The sequence below is a fragment of the Alosa pseudoharengus genome, unplaced genomic scaffold, assembly GCF_046254945.1.
Source record: "Alosa pseudoharengus isolate Yale_2024_CS ecotype anadromous, Long Island Sound unplaced genomic scaffold, YU_APseudo_1.1 YU_APseudo_1.1_scf_4, whole genome shotgun sequence".
Taxonomy (NCBI): domain Eukaryota; kingdom Metazoa; phylum Chordata; class Actinopteri; order Clupeiformes; family Clupeidae; genus Alosa; species Alosa pseudoharengus.
In genome coordinates this window covers 34,095,340-34,116,149 of record NW_027468774.1, presented here as the reverse complement: position 1 = coordinate 34,116,149, position 20,810 = coordinate 34,095,340, and the positions used below count along the sequence as shown (strand labels likewise).

The 20,810-nt window shown below is 41.7% G+C and overlaps 1 protein-coding gene across 2 annotated transcripts; it reads left to right on the top strand.

Annotated features, from left to right (window-relative positions):
• The first annotated feature begins 1,942 nt into the window (after nt 1-1,942).
• enpp2 (ectonucleotide pyrophosphatase/phosphodiesterase 2) lies at nt 1,943-20,163 on the top strand. 2 transcript variants are annotated; one of them, XM_076265973.1, is made up of 25 exons: nt 1,943-2,057; nt 2,969-3,071; nt 4,225-4,380; nt 4,572-4,697; nt 4,813-4,873; nt 5,522-5,619; nt 5,706-5,785; nt 5,937-6,056; nt 7,109-7,164; nt 9,825-9,890; nt 10,663-10,735; nt 10,822-10,930; nt 11,128-11,253; nt 11,464-11,495; nt 11,642-11,769; nt 13,501-13,591; nt 13,693-13,780; nt 14,307-14,476; nt 15,600-15,735; nt 15,917-16,056; nt 17,001-17,136; nt 17,245-17,322; nt 18,500-18,632; nt 19,099-19,252; nt 19,576-20,163. In XM_076265973.1, exons 1-25 carry the CDS (start codon nt 2,040-2,042, stop codon nt 19,744-19,746), a joined length of 2,649 nt encoding a protein of 882 aa, XP_076122088.1. In that variant the 5' UTR covers nt 1,943-2,039; the 3' UTR covers nt 19,747-20,163. The 2 variants fall into 2 exon arrangements, with proteins under 2 accessions (XP_076122088.1, XP_076122089.1); XM_076265974.1 differs by having other exon boundaries at nt 1,944-2,057; nt 15,690-15,735.
• Nucleotides 20,164-20,810: the final 647 nt, after the last annotated feature.

The following is a 20,810-nucleotide window of genomic DNA, read 5'->3' as shown; positions in this document are numbered from 1 at the left end:
AATGACTGAATAATGTTAACAATAGTAACAGTATACTTAGAAAAGAAGTTATGGTATCAGCTGTAGATATTACAGTTGGTAGTAGATTATACATATTGTTGTGAATCCTTAGAGTATATTATATGTTGCATTGTGAGTCCTCTTAAGACCAGAGGAAATGTAGGACTGAAGGAGTTTGTAGTGATGCAGAAAGCTAAAATGCAAGCTGTAGCAGGGGCTGCATGAATAGCCCCTTGTCAGGAATTCTACTCAGACTGGAGACACAGGAAGGGGAGGCTGGACAGCGACACAGACAGCACAGGCCCTGCCAAAGCAGTCAAGATGAGGCTCAACCACACACGAGGTGACTTCATAGAGAGGGAGGGGGTCGCTGTGTGTATGGGGAGGGGGGGGGGGGGGGGTTTGTGTTACCATATAGCCCTCAGCTATATAGATTACCACCACTTTAGTTATCTCATGCAGGTACAAAAAAGGCTGACAAAACATGCACCTCAGCTTGGCAGCAGAATCTGATGGATTCAGTGTTTCCTGTTGTCCTCTGCAGTTAAATGGCCCCCTTCCACCTCTGGGTTCTCTTGAGGTGAGATTTGATGCTGTTGGACATTTTCAATCTGTTAAAACCATGATCATCTGGTATGACAGGAATGTCTGGTGGAAAAATAGGCTGCACCTGGTTGTCTCGTATAACCTCAAATTCCTCTAGCAGAATTGTGATATGTAGAGCAAGTGTTTGACCCCTTATGGTCGGGCCATGGCAGATTTTCTTTCCCACTTTCAGAAGTCTAATCTATGCATCACAGGACTGATTACAGTAATTTTGCAACCCCATCAAAAATTCTGCTACAAACACCATATTTCTAAAGATCATAGGCCTACTGAGATCAAATATGGTATGGTCTACTCTGCAGTGAGTAGAAATTCTTGGCCTTTAGCTTTAGTGAGATGACTTGTCTTGTGTGGTCTTGTTATGTGTGGAGGACTATGTACAGGAAAGTGCACTTCTCTGAACATTCTCTCATCTACCTAACCTATGTGACGGCTTGGATAACTTTGCACCGTTTTGCGTTTGTCATAAACTTCAATTGCTAACGGTCTAATCAACGGAAAAAAGCGTCTACCAAATACCTCAACCATAAATTCCATCACCATATTGGCAAGATGTTGTTCTTGTGCCTGACACTTTGGGACAGCCTGCTCAGTGTCCTTGCCCGCTCCTGTCTACGGTTTCCTCCGCCAGTAATAACTTCCAGTGTACTTGACCCTGTTTCCTCAACTCATCTGTTTTTCTCTGTGCCTGTTGCGGTTTCCATCAGCTCAGTTCTTGTGTTATTGTTTTGAACTTTTCTATGGATTCTGTAACTTCACAGTTTTAGGGTAAACTACTGGTGGTGATAGAAAATACCCCATTCATACAGAGTAGTTTATATTGACAGAGTAAACCTATTGTATAGGCCTACAGGATGTCGCTTCGTAGGCTTGACCTTTTGAGGCAAGGCATTCCCACAAGTCTAAGCAATCATTCTGGTACAAAATAGGCTGTCGCCTTTCCTAAATGCAGAGGGGTGTGCAACATTTGCGAGATCTGTAGCAAAAGGCTATGTAATGCCTTGGTTGATACATAAGGTAGGCCTCCAATATAATAATAATAATAATAAAAAAAACTTTGTGTTTTACACCAATTGGGACACAAAAAGACAAATTCAAATGCACAGATGTGTGACAAATAGCTCAGAAATGTATGTTATGCAACCGCCTTGACTCCATTACACATTTCGTTTGTTTACAAGTGTTTATTTAAAACGTTTAAATATTTTTGTAACCTACATACATGAGATGGGTCGTCTGTCCATTGCACTGACAGCAGCACTGCAACCACACGAGTTCTGATGCTGCCCTGCTGTCATTGGCTGAGTGCAAAATGCTCATTGCACTCGCTGGAGAAGGAAGCTGTGTGCAGCCGTAACGCGAACATGGTGCGGACGTGTGGTGGTAGTCTGCAGCACTGAACTCCTTCTTGTGGTCCAGCTGAATATTTAACCATGTTACCACTCAAATGGGTACGGTAAGATTCAGTAAATAAGTTCATGTGACTGTTTTAAATAATTTATGCATTGTATTCATGTTTTTATTTTTAGTTTCAATCTTAAATAACCGTGCTCGGTGGTATTAGGTTGATACTGTATTTTCACGAAACTATAGTTTGCATCTACGAGACTACTTCAAACTACTTTTGTGTTTAATGTTTGAACTTTTTTCATTCAGGAAAGTTGAGAAGTCGCATAACATTAGGGTACCCATGTGCAAAAAATAGGCTACTTGATTTAATTGGATGCCATTAGCTTCGTAAAATTCGCTTTTGGTTTAGACATTTTCTTATAACCTCTATTAATAGACGTTGGATGAAGTTATTTTTTTATTATTAGGTTAATAACTTGCATTTGCAATCAACATTCGTTGCATTTCAAATGAATGTGATGTGCATGCAATTCTTTCACAGAAGCGCTGTTGAGTCGCTGCATCAGGAAGCCAATGGGATGTCATGATGGTTAGAGGCTACTGTATGTCGGTGAGCTGTAGGCTACTGCATAGGGTTTTCAATAGCCGAGGCTATGTGAGGACCCATCTGGTGTTGACAGACTTTGCAGCAGGTTATCAATGCCCAAGCTGCCGTTTACTGTCCATAGGTTTCCTAATGTAGCCTACAGGTAGTCCATTAAACTAGGCCTAAATTTCATTGTAGCATTTATAGAGGTGGGAAATGCTTTGATGTTTGAAATTACTGCATATTGCGTTTTAAGACAGTGTAAGACTGTCCCGGCTTCTTTCTGTTCCTTTCCTCCAAAAGGAAAGTAGTGAAAAGCTCATTTCATGAGCTGCCCTATTCTATTCTATTCTATTCTATTCTATTCTATTCTATTCTATTCTATCTTCTACCATGCCTCTTAATTACGACTCACACTCTTTGCAGGTCTTTTATGTCCTGATTGTGCTCTCTGGTCCCAGAATTTACTATGCTTACGTTGTCAACCGCTCAGGGAGGTCCAAAGCATCCGATGACTCTCGTTCTTACAGTAAGTCTGTTTGGCAACCTGCAGTGTGCATTTGCTATGCTGCGACATCTGTTTATTATGTTTTTTTGTTCATTAAGCACATTAATACATTGCAAAATAAACCAAATACTGTATCTACATCAGAACAGGAAAAAGAAAGCTGTATTTTTGTGTGAGAGGGGAAAGTCATTCCAGTTCCAGACTCAGTGCAGTGTATCTTGGAAAGACCATGCGGCAGTGTCCGTTAGCGGTTTATGTACATAAAGCTGGACTCACACATGCCATTCCAAACATGTCAAGAAAAGCTGGCTGCATGTTATTGATTTCTTTGATTAATAACAACCATTGCCATTTCAATTTAGCCCATGTTGATGTTTTCAGATGATTCCAGTAGTTCTGTATGTGACAGAATATTTTTGTAGGGCAGCTTATTATATTCAGTGAAATGTTTATTTTAAGACTCATGTCCATCAGATGTACGTGCTACAGCATCCCTGAGTTGGAATGAAACAACAGTGCTGCGCTCTTTAGGTTTGCCTTGTTGATGAAACTTTTGGAAATGTTTACTCAGCTCTACCTTAAGTCAATAATAAGATGTGCAGGTAGCATTTCACAGCTTTCTGATCCACATCTTCCAGTCTTCTAGTTTAAAAAATATCCAATCGTGGGAATGAATTAGGCCTAAATGTAAACGCATATTTTAAACTGTTTGCTCTTGCACACGACTAACAGATGGATGTGTCCAGAGCTGAAAAGACACATTGAGCCCAGGCAGAGGCCCATGGATCCTTACTAAGTGCCACTCCATTTGAAGTCTGCAAATTGCATCTTGCATAGCCAATCCACAGCGCTTGTCCCTGTTTTTATGTTGTCATGATGTCTGTCATGAACACACAAGGAATTCTTTGTTACCACTGGGCTGATTTATGGGATTCTGTTGACTGGCCTTGAAAGGCTATAGGCTTATTGGCCAATTATCTGATGTGTATTTTAGAGACTCCAGCAGATGTTAACAGTTTACATCTCTCTCTTTCTCTCTCTCTCTCTATTTCTTTCCCTCTCTCCTTCTCTCCCTCTCTATCTCTCTCTCTGTCTCTCTCTCTCTCCCCCTTTCTTTCTCTCTCTCTCTCCTCTCCCTCTCTCTCTCTCTCTCTCTCTCTCTGCTCTCGGCCAGCTCTGTCCAGTTCCCCGCTGACCAGCCTGTCAGGCTCATGCAAAAGCAGGTGCTTTGAACTGGTCGAAGCTGCAGCTCCGCAATGCCGCTGTGACAATCTATGCAAAACATACAACAGCTGCTGCTCCGACTTTGATGAGCATTGCTTGAAAACAGGTAAGATGGTCTATGTAGGTGGTCCTTGTTTAATATGTGGGGTGTTTGAACAAATCTTTTAACAAGTGTATTTTCTCACACATTAGGGAGACACATCGTAACATATATGCAATGCCACATGAGTTGGAGGGTGTTTTGCAGTCATGGCGGTTCATTTAAAATGTCTTTGATTTCTCTTTTTTCTGTGTCAGATGGTGGCTATGAGTGCAGTAAGGAGCGCTGCGGGGAGACGCGTAATGACCAGCACGCCTGCCACTGCTCGGACGACTGCATAGCCAAAGGAGACTGCTGCACCAACTACAGAAGCCTCTGTAAAGGTGGAGCCCAACCCACTAGTGCACAACTGTGGAACTGTCAACCACTGAGCAGCGTGGGGCCAGATTCTTAATCTCTCCCTCTCTCTCTCTCTCTGTCTTTCACTTTCCATCTCAGGAGATGTCCCGTGGCTGACAGAGGACTGTGAGGAAATCAAGAGTCATGAGTGTCCTGCTGGGTGAGTGTCCATCCCCCTGCTGATTCAGATACAGCTTGATGATAATAGCGAAACATCACTTGACCTCCCTGGGTCACATTGTCACTTCCTGGGTCACTTCAGTGAGTTTGTGACCTTTTGGCACATCAAAGGAGGTCAGAGGAAGCTCTGAAGAGGAAGTTGTATTGGACCCATCACCATAACCAAAGACATGCAAATATATGTTTATTGCATGGTGGGTATGCATGTGTGGGAACAGAGAAATAATGGCCTACCAGGAAACCTCAATAAAATCACTTGACTGAAGGCCATTGCCTTTAAAAACACAGAGGTTGCTGGCTACTGTTATCAATAATTAGCAGGATTTAGTTTCAGGATGTAGTAAACATGACCTTACCATATGTATGTGAATTCAAAGTTCTAGTCTGGATAGCTGGCATGCAGTGATAAAGCATCTGACATCAAAAGATGCTTCCACTTCTAGCATGCCTTTTATTTTACTCACTTTGAAATACACATCCATACTTTGTGCTCAACTGTTAGCTGTACGTTTTTTGGAATAGTTAGATATTCATCCTGTATTGCACTTTAGCGTGTCGTCAGTTGAATTGTATTGATTTCTGTTTGTTTGTTTGTGTGTGTGGTGTGTGTGTGGTGATCTTTATGAAGGTTTGTCCGCCCCCCTCTCATCCTGTTGTCTGTTGATGGGTTCCGGGCCTCATATATGAAGAGAGGTTCCGCAGTGATCCCTTACATCGAGAAGCTAAGTAAGTCGCTGTGTGCTAAAGGAAACAACTTCAATATCAATTGTGTTCAGATGTAGTGCTCATGTAGTCTTCTTTGTGACTCACAGGAACCTGTGGCACTCACGCTCCCTACATGAGACCAGTATACCCCACCAAAACCTACCCAAACCTCTACTCAATTGCAACAGTATGTATGAACTGGCACTGATCTCCGCTGATTTAATTGCTCTTTTTTTCTTTTTACCATCCACCTCTTTAAACTGCATGCACAATAGAAAATAGCATGGGGTTGGAGCCTTGTTCTGTGTTGATGGCCCATGATTCTTGTTCATCTACAGGGTCTGTATCCTGAGTCTCATGGAATTGTTGGCAACTCAATGCATGATCCCACCTTTGAGGCCACCTTCTCGATCCGCGGTCAAGAGAAGCTGAAACACCGCTGGTGGGGAGGTCAGCCAGTAAGTCCTCTCTCAAGTCAACAGTTGGCTTTGGTTGTTTTCTCTGTTCTCATAAATTGGTCTTGTTGTCCTTCTCTTCCCTGACCTCATCCATTTGAAATAGAACTGGAGTTTCTTGTCCTTGCATCTGGTAGCCATCAGCTCAACAGCTGCAGAGGCGTCTCAACTCGCTGTCAGGCAGATGTCAGACAGAGAGGCAGCCTAGAAGTCTGCACACTGCAGCAAGCTGAGAGATCTGATTCTAAAGACCTGAGCGTTAGACTTGTTGTTGAACAATATCTGCTTTCCTCTTTCAAAATGCCACATTCATGGAACACTCTTATTACAGGGAGCAATTTGAAGTCCGCTCTTACTTGAAAAACAAATTGTTTGAGTTTGTCTGTGTCAACCAGAAAACGTTTCATGGGCCAAACCCCATAACACTGGATATTCAGGGTTCCGCCTAGGAGGACAACATTGATGCAGTCTTCTCTGGAAGTGTACAGTAACAGAACAGTTCAATCTCTGCAGCTTCCTACCAATTTAATGGTTTACATTTCTTACTAATTGAGCCTTTACCTGAAGCTCCCTGATTGTGTAGTTGGTACCGATCAGCAAGGTGTGGAACTGAGAGAGCCATTTAGAGTTATCCTGAAGGGTATATTTGCTTAGAGGTCTATTGACTATAGCTTAGAATCAGTCCTTTTGAGTCATCCCAGACCAGTCTGAACGAGCATCACCACTGTCTGCTTGTAATTAGAACACTCATAGAGATTCATATGCCTGAGGGGAGTTTGAGGCTGTGAAGTGACTTATAGTCTGAAACCTGTCATTATGTATAATTTTGCTAAAGGGTCTAAAAAGTTGAAATGAAGAAACAATAGGTCATTTTATTGCGTTATTTTTAGTGCAACAGTAGTAGAGAGTGTGGGTTAGATGGAAACTTGAGTAAAATGATGATGAGAAAGTACACGTCTGTCAGTTGAATGTCGTTATATTAAGTGTAAGTTTACATACATTTGCCACAAATTAACTCTTAATTCACGTCCTAACTCACTCCTCTCCTTCTCCAGATTTGGATCACGGCAGAGAAACAGGGAGTGAAAGCTGGCACCTTCTTCTGGCCTGTGTAAGTCCACAATATCATGTGCCAAATACAACGGCAAGCAGCTTCATTTGAAAGCCATGTATAACTTTCTCCCTCATTTCATCGGTGGTGGGCTTCGGTCCACACAAGCAGCGCTCATGCAGGGTCAGCTCTCGTTGCCCCTTCAAAGTAGCGCTGTCCACAGACAAAAGAGTTATTTTGCACAATAATTGTGATTTAATTGAGGTATGGTTGAATTCATGGGGGGGGGGGGGGACTCTTGTGCATGTTCTTGTTTGGTCATGCCCTTGAGCCAACTCTGGGCTCTATAAACCTCACCTCAAACACAAAGGCTCCCACATTCATACACACATAGAGGCCTTTGAGATGGAAGTCTCTCCCTCTCTTTTTCCCCCTTCCCTCTCCGCTGCCTCTCCCGTGGTCCGTCTTTGCTGTGATGTAGGGAGACTTGCCCCAGCATGTTTTGCCAGCAGTTTGTCAAAGTGAGTCTCATATACACATAAAATGTGGATCCCAGTGATGATGTCAATGATGCAAGGTTTGTATTTTAAAAGTTTGCCTCTGCTTTGGTGTGCAGCTTTTGGGTTGGCATAGCGGACATATTTTGTTGCTTGACTGATTTTTTTGAGGTTTTAGCAAAATGGTAATGTTTTATATCATATTGTAATCGTTACATTATACTGTAATGTTTTCACAGATAACAATCTTATTGGCAAAGAAAGGCTGTTTTTATTTCCACAGTCATAACAGATTGAGCTGTCTGTGAAGAGTTAGATTACCTTGCCACATTGGATTTGACAGATAAGGATTAGTACACCACTTGGCAGCAGTAAACAGGTTGTTAGCTGTGAAACAATACACACGTCAGTAGATTTATGTGCTTTGCTTTCAGTGTGAATTATTTTGAAATCGTGTAAAAAAAGTGTCACTCCCCTGATAAATCTTTCCAGTTGCACCTGGGCACGATTACAGGATTTGACCGAACCACAGCTTTCTTTATGTCCCGAACAACTAAACAATTCCCGTTCCCCCACAGTATATTGCGTAAGATATAATTCAGGGAAATGACTGTATTGCTACCCCCTCCTGGTGCCTCAAAGTTTCATTTCAAGTGTACCACAGTTTCCTTAGTTTTCTACATGTGGACTTAAGGACTAATGGGTTTTATGTAACTACTTTAAAAGAAAGGATTTTACTGTTTATGAGCAGCATATGTCAATATTTGCTCTTTGACAGTAGTAATATGTGTGTCACAGGATAATTTCTTGACTGTGGCAAGGATGTAGGCTTGCCTGAGGTATCCTCATCAATGATAGATATGTTCAACAGTAAATATATCCAAATTAGTATGAGTTTTTATTGTGTTAGGTGGCCAGCCACTTTTGTGGTAGCCTACCTGTTTCTGAGTTCTTCTGTCAGCCAGACATTGATGAGCTAATTGCTTGTTTGCATTTCAGTTCTTGATGCTGTTGCGCTTATGAGTTTAGACCCAGCCTTGGTTCAATGACAGTACACAACGCATGTAAAAACAAATATGGAGAAGAGCTGAACTGGAATAGAAAAAGGATGGATTGCATTGGCTTTCACAATAAAGGTGCATCTCAAAAATATAATTCCTGTAATTTAGACATAAAGTGAAATATTTCAAGCCTTTTTTGGGGTTTTAATCTTGATTATACTAAGCTTGATGATTACAGTTTACAGCTCATGGAAATAAAAAATCCAGTTTCTCAGGATATTAGAATAAATCATTTATAATACAGAAATGTTGACCTGAGAAGAGCTCTAATCAGTCAATTAAGTCAAAATACCAGCAATGGTTTCCTGAGCATTTAATCTCTCAGTCTGGGCAGGGCAATGCAATACATTTTAATCTTGGAGATGCACCTGTATGTGTGATGTCTTGAGGATTAGGGTAATCATTGGTAATCATCCTAATCTGGATCTTGATTTTAGCCTTCCATTTAATCGAATATACTTTAGGACAGTTTTTTATTTTATTATAAAGTACCATATTGAAAGTTTTGGACCCTTGACATGCACCAATCTGGGTCTTCGAGTCATTGGCCATTAAGTGTTACTTGAAGGATTAGAGCATTTTGTTAGGGACCGAGAGACAGACGTGAGTGGTTTGCTTCTTATTTTTATGATAGAATCTTTGTTTTCTTTACTGATGGTATCCTCTCTGTGTCTTGTGAGTTTCTCGGGGCTCGATATTAGGTCCCTTTCTATTCACAGTCTATTTCTTGCCTCTTGGGCAGATAATGAGCATGGAGTGTCTTATCATTGCTATGTCGATGATAACCCAATTTTATTTTCCTGTCATGTCTGGTCATAATAGTTTGCTACCTCATTTGACTACCTACATGAAGACTGCCTATGTTTTGGATGGGCAATAGCTTCCCGAAGATTAATGAAAGACACATTATCATCTTTGGTTCTGTTGCTTTTAGTGCAGTCTGTGTCTGGTCCGCTGCTCGTATCATACTAAAAGCTCGTCTTAAAGAATCTTGTGGTGTTTTTTGACAAAGAATTAAAATTTGACAAACAAATTCTGCGGTCTGTAAGTTGTAGCTTCATTTTACCAACTAAGAACGATAGTTTAAGTGATGTCTCCAAATGATTGCAAATTTGGTCCATGCTTCCACACTCCATATACTCTATTGTGTCTTCACCAACAGGTCCATTCCATTGGAAAGGAGGATTTTGACCATTCTACAGTGGCTGAACCTTCCTGATGCAGAGAGGTCTGTATAGCATCCCCCTCCAACCCATACAGGTTCCTGCTTATACACTACTGTAGTGGCTACTCTATCAGCAATACAGTATATAGTCAAAATACATTCACTCACCTTCTAGATTCAGCGTTTCTACATTGACTATAGGCATCTTTCAGCTCCAGTACACACCTTTTATGCTGAGATTTATGTACATCTTTCCTCACATCCTGAAAACAGAGTTACTGTATGGTTGTGATACTCTTTGGTACAATATTTCTTCCTGTGGTCACAGGTGTTGGTGAAAATATTATATACCAAAGTGAAATATGAGATCCAGTCACGAAGAAGTACAAATCAAGATGCAAGGTTTATTAGGCTGTATACAGGAGAGAGGCACACCCGTAGCACATCGTACTCCAGAATATGCGTCTCTGACTTGACACAGAATCATCCAGGGTTTAAGTACCCGACGGTAAAGAATAGATAATCATACAGTGACTGTGGCAAAGCCAGGAGTCATTCAGTCTACCTTAATCAATGACGAAAGGACTATTGACGCAGAATAGACAACAACAAGTGATATCCACTCTGGCGCCTTACATTATCATGTTTAAAGAACAGTACAGATATCACACAGGGTCATGATGCAGACGTAGAATCATACTTTTAGTGTCAAGGTGACCCACTAGTGAGAAATGCAGAACATTAACCCACATATTGGAATATTTGGTATAATGCAGAATATTAAACCACATATTGGAATATTGGACATAATGTTCTATTCCACTTTCTCTCACAGGCCCTATGTGTATGCCATGCACAATGAGCACCCTGATGTCTATGGACACAGACTGGGACCGCAGAGCAGTAATGTAAGTTGTAGGCTATCTGCATAGTTGAAGTTTTCAGAGTTTTGCCAATACTTTTAGAGCTGACTGTATGGCTTTGTGTTGTTTAGCTGAGCATTGCTCTCAAGGACCTGGATAAAGTGGTGGGCCACTTGATGGAGGGCCTGAAACAGATGAAGCTTCATCGATGTGTTAACATCATCCTAGTGGGAGATCACGGTACTGCAACTGACTAGAGATTGTCCTACAGCTGACTAAATTGGTATTATTGCTGCCAAATGAACATTGTGGTGGTTTAAACAGCATAGTCCCCTTTACCAAAGGCATTATTTCCCAGGAAGTTACTCTGTGATGGTCTTGTTCTGTAGCAGTACACCAGTCTGTACGAGGTTGATGTGAGATTCCGTTCTATTCAGGAATGGAAGAGGCCCACTGTGACAAAAAAGAATTCCTCAGCACCTACATGACAAATGTGGATGACATTTTCCTCATACCAGGATCTTTGGGCAGAATCCGTGCCAGGAACCCAAACAACGCCAAATGTAAGTGATACAGGATGACTGGACTGACTCACTGGCCTACTGTCAGTAAATAACACCTAAACGGAATGTCTTTGTAAATCTCAGAATATCAGCGCACAGTAGTTCCCATATGGAAAAGTTTATAAAAAAAAAGGAATACTCTGCTATTCTTTTTATTTTGTAATCTAAGACGTCTCACTGTTAATATTGTTTTGTTTTTATGTTCTTCAGATGATGCGAAAGCAGTGGTGGCCAATCTCACTGTAAGTTCTATCTATCCCTCCTCTGGTGTTGTCAGCATGCGTTATTGTATTCATGCTGCAATTAGGCTTCTTTAATACCCTCAGCACAGAGCCACCATGCTGAGATGGGTGTAAAACAGCATGTGTGTTCTTCTTACCTTCCTCAGTGCAGGAAGCCAAACCAGCACTTTAAGCCATACCTGAAGCAGCATCTGCCCAAGCGTCTGCACTACGCCAACAACCTCCGCATTGAGGAGATCCATCTGATGGTGGAGAGAAAATGGCACGTTGCAAAGTGAGGTTTCACTGTCTGTGTCCCTTCATTTACACTAACCCTGAAAAACATAATTTAATGTTTTTTTTTTTTTTTTTACATTTTACACATCACGGTTACACATGTACTGTAGCTACACATTCATCAGACGTTTACGCTTGGTACTGTCCAAACCTGTAAGATTTTGTCTTGCATTCAGTTTGAAATCAGAAAGGTTGGCTCTTGGAGGAGAAGTTAAATAACTTTTGTTTTGAGGGAAATCGGCCAGAAGCAGTGGATGTTAGCAGAGAGACAGTACATGTGTTTGGAGACCAGCAAACCCACCGCATTAGTTCTGCTTGTGAAACTGCCATGGCCTTAAAGTAAATCCATGAGGTCATGCCATCGCCTGACTGTTGAGTGAAGCCACTGAAAACATCATCAGGGGTGTGTGTGTGTGTGTGGTGCATAGAATGTGTGTGTGTGTGTGGTAAAGAGAGGCAACGTCCAGTTTCCTATGCCCCCCCCCCCCCCCCACACACACACACACACCCCAACCCCTCATTGGAGTCAACCGCAGAGCTAAATGAAAGAGGTCTTTTAGCTTCAGCCTGCCAAGATATAAGACCATCTAATCGCTGGCACCATGGGAGCTGTGAACTGACTGCTCTCTGAGAGAGAGAGAGAGAGAGAGAGAGACAGACAGACAGACAGACAGAGAGAGACAGAGATGGAGGAATGGAGAGAAACTGAGAGAGAGTGAGAGAGACTTCACACCAGGCTGATGGTTTCAGCAGGGATCAGTCTTCTGGTTTGGAATCCAAAGCTTTTTTGTTTTGTTGACTGCTCCCCAAGGCCTGGTAGGTGATTAGCAGACGCCACATGCTTGTGTGTGGAGCTCTCTAGCATAAGGGTCACTGAGTGTGAAACCGAATGAATCCTTCATGTAAACGCAGACAGAACGCTTTTCACTGGTTGGATTTTTGAGATGTTTCCGTGTCTGCATGACTGTCTAATGATGAGCTGATGGTGGCATATCACTGCTGGTAAACCTCCTCTGGCCAAAAGGCAATTGAGAGAAGCATTCTCTCTAATAAATAAACCAGTGTTTATATGTATTTTGGCTTTGACACGGCAATTAATAATGATATTGCAGTTATTACTTACCACTAGCCACAGAATTGGTCTGGAGATATGCAGGGAGGAAGTTAATATGGGTTTTATTCATTAGAAATGTGACACAGCAAGTCTAGGTCATTATAAAGAAATGAGTTTAAATGTGTGGTTGACATATTGGTCTAATAGAGTTGATGAATACGAGTAACACCTTAGTGTAAGTTTTCACCAAGAATACAAAGCTATTAAAAGTCGAACTGATCAGTATTTATGTAGTTTTACTGAGGAATAGTCAGTTTTATGAAGCACATACTGTATACTATCCATTTTCCAAAGCAGTCCAATTAGAAATGTTCTTTCTTTGGGAAATAGGTTGCAACTGGTTGTTTATTACTGGTTCATCTAATGACAGCAAAAGGGCGGGATGTATTTCAGGATGCTGGAGGGCGGGCTCTAGTAACTCATTGACTACTGACCAGTTTGTGGAACTTTCACCATCTCGCCACTCTGTTCTGTCTACCGCTCTGCTCCAGGCTATTGACATTCATTGATATTTTATGTTTTCATGGTTGTGTCATACAAAATATCATGTCAGATCAATAGGTGGGCAATAGGGGATGTCCATCATGTTGGTGATTATCTTACTGTCTTATACAGAAAACCTAAAAAGACATCTGAAAACCATGGATCAAGGCCTTGTCCGTTTAATGGTGACCATGGTTATGATAACAAGATCAACAGTATGCAGGTACAACATCATATTCTGATTTTACCATACCATACTAAAGACTCTTTAGAGAGAGAGATCTGTCTGGTTACTTTAATCAAGTATTTCTCTTCTCCCCTCAGACTATATTCTTAGGTTATGGACCATCTTTCAATTTTAAGACTAAAGTCCCGGCATTTGAGAACATCGAACTTTACAATATCATGTGTGGTAAGATTAACTTTGTTCATTTTGTGCCATGCTATAGATATACAATGAACAGACTACACAATGAACTTTAAATAAAATCATTTATTTATTAGTATTTACTCAAAGTAGAAATGAAAGTAAGTCTAGGGGAATTCAAAGTGTTTGGATGTGTAGGTCATAGTGAGTAGGAGTGAATGGAAGTGTCTGTGTGCAAAAAAAGTGTCAGTCAAGAAAATGAGAGTGGAAGCTGGAACACAAAGGCCCAAGTGCTTTCATACCCACTCCCCGGTGCCAGGTGTGGGTTATCACCACTAATCAGCTTCCCTATGGCAGGCTTGCCAACCGATGTATCGTCATTTCTCTGCACCACAAACCTTTTTCGGGGAAAGCAAGCACCTACCACGTCGATGCAGCTCCATAGGTTTTCACGCAATCCAAGCGTTCTGCTTTCCCCAAAAAAATGGGGAACAATGACCATAGGAGAGGGCAGTTTGAGTCCGGGGTGGAGGTGGTATGAGCTGATCAAATTTGCCTCTCATCTCTACAGATCTGCTGGGCCTTAAGCCGTCCCCTAACAACGGCACCCACGGCAGTCTGAACCACCTGCTGAAGCTGCCTGCACACAAAGCCGCCATGCCTGAGGAGGTGTCCAAGCCCACCCCACCCGGCCCTGTGGGGCTGGTCACAGACGACTTAGGCTGCAGCTGTGAGGATAAGGTCAGCATCCTATATAACCCCATCAAACCCTGAGAATTGAGATTGTTTTATGGTATAGATGCAGGGGTTAGATAGAAAAAGGGAACAGGTGATATTTCAAACCCTATATTTTTAGCAACTTTTACACATTAATAACTATATTGTATGTTATGTATAAGTATAGATGAATTGCAGACACCCTATACTTGATGTAATAACCAAGATGTTTCTTTTCCTACCAATCATCAGTATATTTCAAATTGTGTGATGTTTCTTCTTTCCAAAAAGGCTGGGGGCCTCAGTAACAAAAGCCAAGCCAAGTTGTTAAAGGGGAACTATGCAGTTTTTTTTAGCTTAATTTACCTAAACTTAACAGCTTCAGAGTCATTGGAATGGTTATGTGACTTTGAATAGTGGCCATCTCGCTTCCCCCTAGCGTCTGTGAGCGGAAAAAACAGCCTTGCAACTTTGGCCCGGCGAGCCGCTGGCCTCAGAGTCAGAAAGTCTTGCGGTCTCGCGATGTAACAAATCTAGCAAAAAGCAAGAAAACAGTGAATAAATGGCCAAAACTGCATAGGGTCCCTTTAAACGTGTCGAGAGGAACTGTGTCTGAAGTCATGCTGGTATATCAAAACGCAAGGAAAAACTACCTCTAGGAAGCGTAATTTAAGGCGGTGATAGAGGTTGCATGTTATGTAACATGGTGTTTCCATTATTTTGTCTAACCCCTGTAATGCTTTATTTTCTTTTGTCATGACTTTATGAATATGCATAGCCTACACAATGTAATTTTTGGAAGGAGTTATTGCATTATTATACCATGTTAAATAGTTTATAACACTCTTATAGTATATGTATGGGCATGTAGAATTGTACATGTTATATCCATATAGATAGTTACAGTATGCATCAAATTTTGATTATTTTGTTTCTGACCGCTGTGCCATTGTGTAGCTGTAGAGATCCTTTATGCTCTATGTACAATATGACCTGTAAATGTGCTCCAGATGCTGTTGAGAAATCCTTTAAATTCTTGAAACTGCTTGATGTGAATGAAGTTTCTCTTCTTTCATTTTTGAAATGCTCTTGCTTCTGCAGGGATGTAGATCTCTTGCAAGAGATTTTCACTTTTAATCTTTTCCAGTTGCGTTCAAAAAATAGGGGACAGAGAGCTTTGAAACTGGCCATTGTAAGAGGCTATAACCTGGAGTCACTGTGGCTCTGTCTCTTACAGAACAAAGTGGAAGAGCTCAACCAACGAGTGAGGCAAGCTATGGATGGTAAAGACCTCTCAGAAACACCATCATCTGACTGTAGTGACTGTAGTGAAGCAATGTAACTTATGTCCTGGTTGGGCACTCAGTCACTCACTTCATGTCTGTCTCTCTCTGTTTCTCTTTGTCACTCACTTCATCTCTCTTTCTCTTTTTCTCTCTCTATCTCTCTCTCTGTGTCATACAGACAACAAGAACCTGCCTCATGGTCGACCAGCAGTGATGTTTCAAACGAAATACAGCATCCTGCATCACAGTGACTATATCAGTGCTTACAGTGAAGCCCTATCCATGCCTTTGTGGACTTCCTACACTGTACCCAAACAGGTACCTCAGTGCCCCAGAGAATAGAATAACGTAATACCTAAAGCAGTGGTTTTCAAAGTGGGGGCCTGGGGGGCCGCGAGGGGGTGCCAGGGGGGCCATAGCAAGTTGGAAGGAAAAATAAAAGCAACAAATAAATACATTTGAAATATTTAAAAAATACCTATTACTATGGTGGTTGTTATACAATTCCATTATAATAATGTGACGCATTATGTGAACATTATATTTCCCATGATAATGACTGGGAATAATAGTTGAGTGATAGCTCTCATATAGCAGAAAGCCCCAAATACAATTTTTACACTGTATGCTCCATCGCAAAGTGCTTGTGGCTAAAATAATTATTAGGATTAGCCTAAGGTATTTTTACATTTGCCGTAGTATTGTCGATGGGTTTAATAACACATCAAGGGGGTCCTTGGCCAGAACCTAGTGGTATTTGGGGGGCCTTGTCGTGGAAAAGTTTGGGAACCCCTGACCTAATGGCTGAAAGACTCAGCCTTGATGGAACCAAGAGTGGTTCAGTAATTATTCTAATTGTCTAGCTGGCAGCCTCAATCGAGCTCTCCTTTTTTATGGAGTGGATGACTCAGCTCTCCTGCTTCTCTGTCTTCTCCAACCTTTTGAAATAAAACAGGCCTGGTGTATAATCAGTGCAATATGATGTTGGTTCAGGATTTTTTCAGTCTTGATTGTTAGTGACAGGCTCATTTTTTATTTACTGCCTTGATAGGTGGCGACAAATCCTGTCGGCACACAGCAAACAAAAATGGTAGACAGCCATAAAAGCATACTCAGTTTACTGTCCTCCGGTTAACTAGTTTTGAATTGAGCATCACAGCACTGGTGTTGTAGCAGGCCTCATAGGGAGGCCTATGGATTCTTACCAGCAGGCCTATAGTGTGTGTTTTCTGTTCATGTAATGGTGTGTCGATTTTGCTCAGGTTGATGTGACCACTCTACCAGATGCTCTCAGTAACTGTGTCCGGCCCGATGCCCGCATCCCACCAGCGTACAGTCAGTCCTGCACAGCCTACCGGGCAGACAAGCAGCTCTCCTACGGTTTCCTCTATCCGCCTCGTGAGTCCACTTCAACCAGTGCTGACACAACACTGCTGCAGACATCTGTTTTCTCTGCACAGAGGGAAGCCTTTCTTTGGTCTCATTTTATGAACTTCTGATTGACAGAATTGGCCTCAACGCAGGATGCCAGATTTGATGCAGTTCTCATCACCAACACAGTGCCCATGTACCCAGCATTCAAAAGTGAGTCGATTCAGTTTTTAATTCAGCTTTATTTTTTAATTTATTTTATCATAAAAAGTAGACTTTGTACAATTCAGGTATTATACTACTGATATTTAGGGAAATGGTTAACACATGAGTTATTGTTGAATATTGCATATGTAAGGTTACCATACCTGAGAGATATGTATATTTTTGTGTGATTCTGTGTAGTTGCGTATGTGTGAAGGAGGACACAAGTGAATATTTGCACATATATTATCTGTATGTGTGTGTCCTTTCATGTGTTTACATATGCGCTAGTCTAAGTATGTTGGTATTTTCACAGCTGTCTGTGTGTCAATATACATTTACATGTCCAAAGATATACAGAGAACATAGCTTCTCTTGAGCATTTCCACCAACTTATAGGATAAGTAGGTTGCTCTCTGTTTCTAATTCAATTTATGCATCATAGCAAGGCCTGTAGAATGTCCTAAATACACCACTGACTGTGTAAACAACTCACAGGAGAGTTATGTTTCTGGACAATACTCCAGGCCTGTATTATGACAGAATATATCTTGATCATATCAGCATAATTTGGAATTCCGGTCTATTTATTCTCTGTGAAAGTAATTTATGGGAAATGGTTTTTGTCAGCATTCTTTGAAGTGATTAGGGTTTGGCATAGCTTTCATCTTAAATTGTGCGGCACAGAAAAAACAATAGAAAATATATCCAGGCATATGTCTTTGTCCTCATGTATTAAAAATGTTTCTGTGAATTACTGACTTTGTCCGTGCTTGTGTTGCTCTGTGTATCTCACTCCGGTAAGTGGTAGTAGTTAGTGGTCTGTGGTATCTCTTTGGATGGCAAACGGGTCACTTTTGGTGTTTGCTGGCTTCCTCGTGAATGGGTAGGGGGAGTAAATGAGTTCAGCGCACACATACTATCACAAACCCAAGTGCTCTGGTGGTCCACCTGCTTCTGATCATATCCCTGGTGGGTGGCCTCAGACACTCCATAGGCCTCCATGGGAGGGAGGGAGGGAGAGAGGGAGAGGGAATCCTCTCTGTGGATCTCACATCAGGTCCTAGGACTTCCCTCAAAGACATTCCCAAAATCATATGAATAGAAGGTTTATGTTTATTGCTTATACTGAGTTTTCTTTTACTTTGTTTTACTGATCACCCTCATTTGGTGGTGTTTTTCTCAGGGATGTGGACCTACTTCCAGAAGGTCCTGGTGAAGAGGTACGCCAGTGAGCGCAATGGAGTAAACATCGTCAGCGGCCCCATCTTTGACTATGACTATGATGGTCTCAGAGATACAGCAGAGAAGATGAAACAGTGAGTGAGACGACATGGCAAACCGTATTTTTTTTTATCTCTGTTATTCCTCCCTCTCTTGAACTTAAAAACACACTATGTGAGTTTTGGTCTTATCAAGCGAGCTACCTAAAAGGGCATGCAAAATGCTGCAAACCCCATCCTGATCCTTATTGGCACTGTCAGAAGCTTGCTAACTTGCTAAATTGTGTATTTTGGCAATATAGTCAGCAATGTTGTGCTGTGAAAGATTTTCTAACATGATTGCATGTACCCCAGTCCGGAACATTGAACTGCATTGACTGGTGGGAAGGATGCGTGTATATCTGCACACATATAACATTAAAATGAATGTAAATGTAATGGCAAAACTAGATGCCGTAGTAAAAGTGTAGTATCAGCCACATAGATTTATTCATCTACTGATGCATATCTCTCTCTCTCTGTGTGTGTGTGTGTGTGTGTGTGTGTGTGTGTGTTTTTACAGGTACGTAAGTGGCTCAATACCAAATCCTACCCACTTCTTCATCGTGGTGACAAGCTGTCTGGACTACACACACACGCTGGACTCATGTGACGGTCCACTCAGTGTTTTCGCCTTCATCCTACCTCACCGTGCTGACAATGATGAAAGCTGTAACGTGAGTATCCTCTCCCCTCACACTCACACTCCTCTCATACGTACACTGTACAGGCACATGTTCAGTACACCTGATCGTTATAGTATTATTTAAAAGTAAAATAAACGGTAGACATTGATATTAGATACACATTTCCTTTTCTGCAATGTATATCTAAAAATAGTTTTTGTTTTTTTTATCTGTCAGTGTTGTTGACTCTTCAGATGTCAAAAACAGCTCGTTGTCATCCAGTTGGTAAAATGTCCCTAGGATTAGATACTGCCGACATAAAATGAATCTCATGAAATGCCCTTCCTCCTCCTCCTCCTCCTTCTCCTCTTCAGAGTGCGGACGACGAGTCCAAGTGGGTGGAGGAGCTGATGAAGTCTCACACGGCCCGCGTGCGTGACGTGGAGATCCTCACGGGCCTGGACTTCTACCGCCGCACCAGCCGCTCCTACCAGGAGATCCTGTCCCTCAAAACGTACCTGCACACATACGAGAGTGAAATCTGAAAACCACTGCACCCCTGCACTATTGACCCCCCCCCCCCCCCCAACCCCCCCTAATGGTTAGGTGTATATTTTTATACAAGCTTCCATATTTATTATTCTTTGAATGGCTAACCCCTCGTTATGTAAACATATCATTTCCCCCTATCGTGTAATGATTAATGCGCATGAATGGACTGGTCTGTAGGGCTTCATCAGTGCGCTGAGGATGTGGCCTTGTTTGTGTTGTGTCTGTGGTGGTGATGATGAGTGGCTCTGGGAATGGGAGCCCTCCGCTGCCGCCATGTGGAGCTCAGTACTGGACACAGCTGTGACCATGAAGCTGTTTAACATCGACTTCTCAGTCCATAGCACCTGTGTGATACTCTTTATTTATGCTCAACATGAAATTCATAACAATAAAGTTTAAACTCTTTTGTACGTCATTTGCTTCATTTATACAAAACGTTTCCAAAAATCAGAATACAGTTCTGATGTGCTATGCTTTGAATCCTTGATTTAATGGGTTAGTGATTTACAATACTGTGCGGTAAAAGAAAATCCATTAAGTCTGTGAACAGGGGGCTGTGGTAAACCTTATTGAATCAGATGCAGCTCCTTGTTGGGTTTCTTTGTAAAGTGCCTTGAGGTCCAACATGATATTAAAAGAGACACATACAAGCAATTCAACTGGAAAATGTTGTTTGCTTTCAGACGTTTCATATTTTTTGAGGTCTCACAATTTGACTTCAGCTGCTAATATGAGAATATGGCTCTGATGTCCTGTGTGTTAACATGACTGATGAGCATGATTGGAAACAGAATGATGATGATTTGTTTTGAAAGTCAGCAGAATTTAGCAGTTTTGAATTTATGTGTTTAGTCCAGCTCTTTCAAACAGACTAGTTGCATTCAAACCAGATGGCTGTTGGCGCAAGGGCTAATGGGACCCAGGTGTGCCCAGCTGGGAATTCTGATACTCTCCTATGCCATCTTGTGGCCATCAGGCAAAACAAAACAGAGAGGACAAGAGGTGGGGGCTATAGCACACTTTTGAATGTCACACATTTTGGATAATCAAACTAGAA

What these genes read in the sequence shown, in the direction of transcription:
- enpp2 (XM_076265973.1), top strand. An exon ending in AGTCATGAGTGTCCTGCTGG is followed by an intron (nt 4,874 to 5,521) that starts GTGAGTGTCCAT and finishes ATCTTTATGAAG; the next exon opens with GTTTGTCCGCCCCCCTCTCA. An exon ending in ACAATGATGAAAGCTGTAAC is followed by an intron (nt 19,253 to 19,575) that starts GTGAGTATCCTC and finishes TCTCCTCTTCAG; the next exon opens with AGTGCGGACGACGAGTCCAA.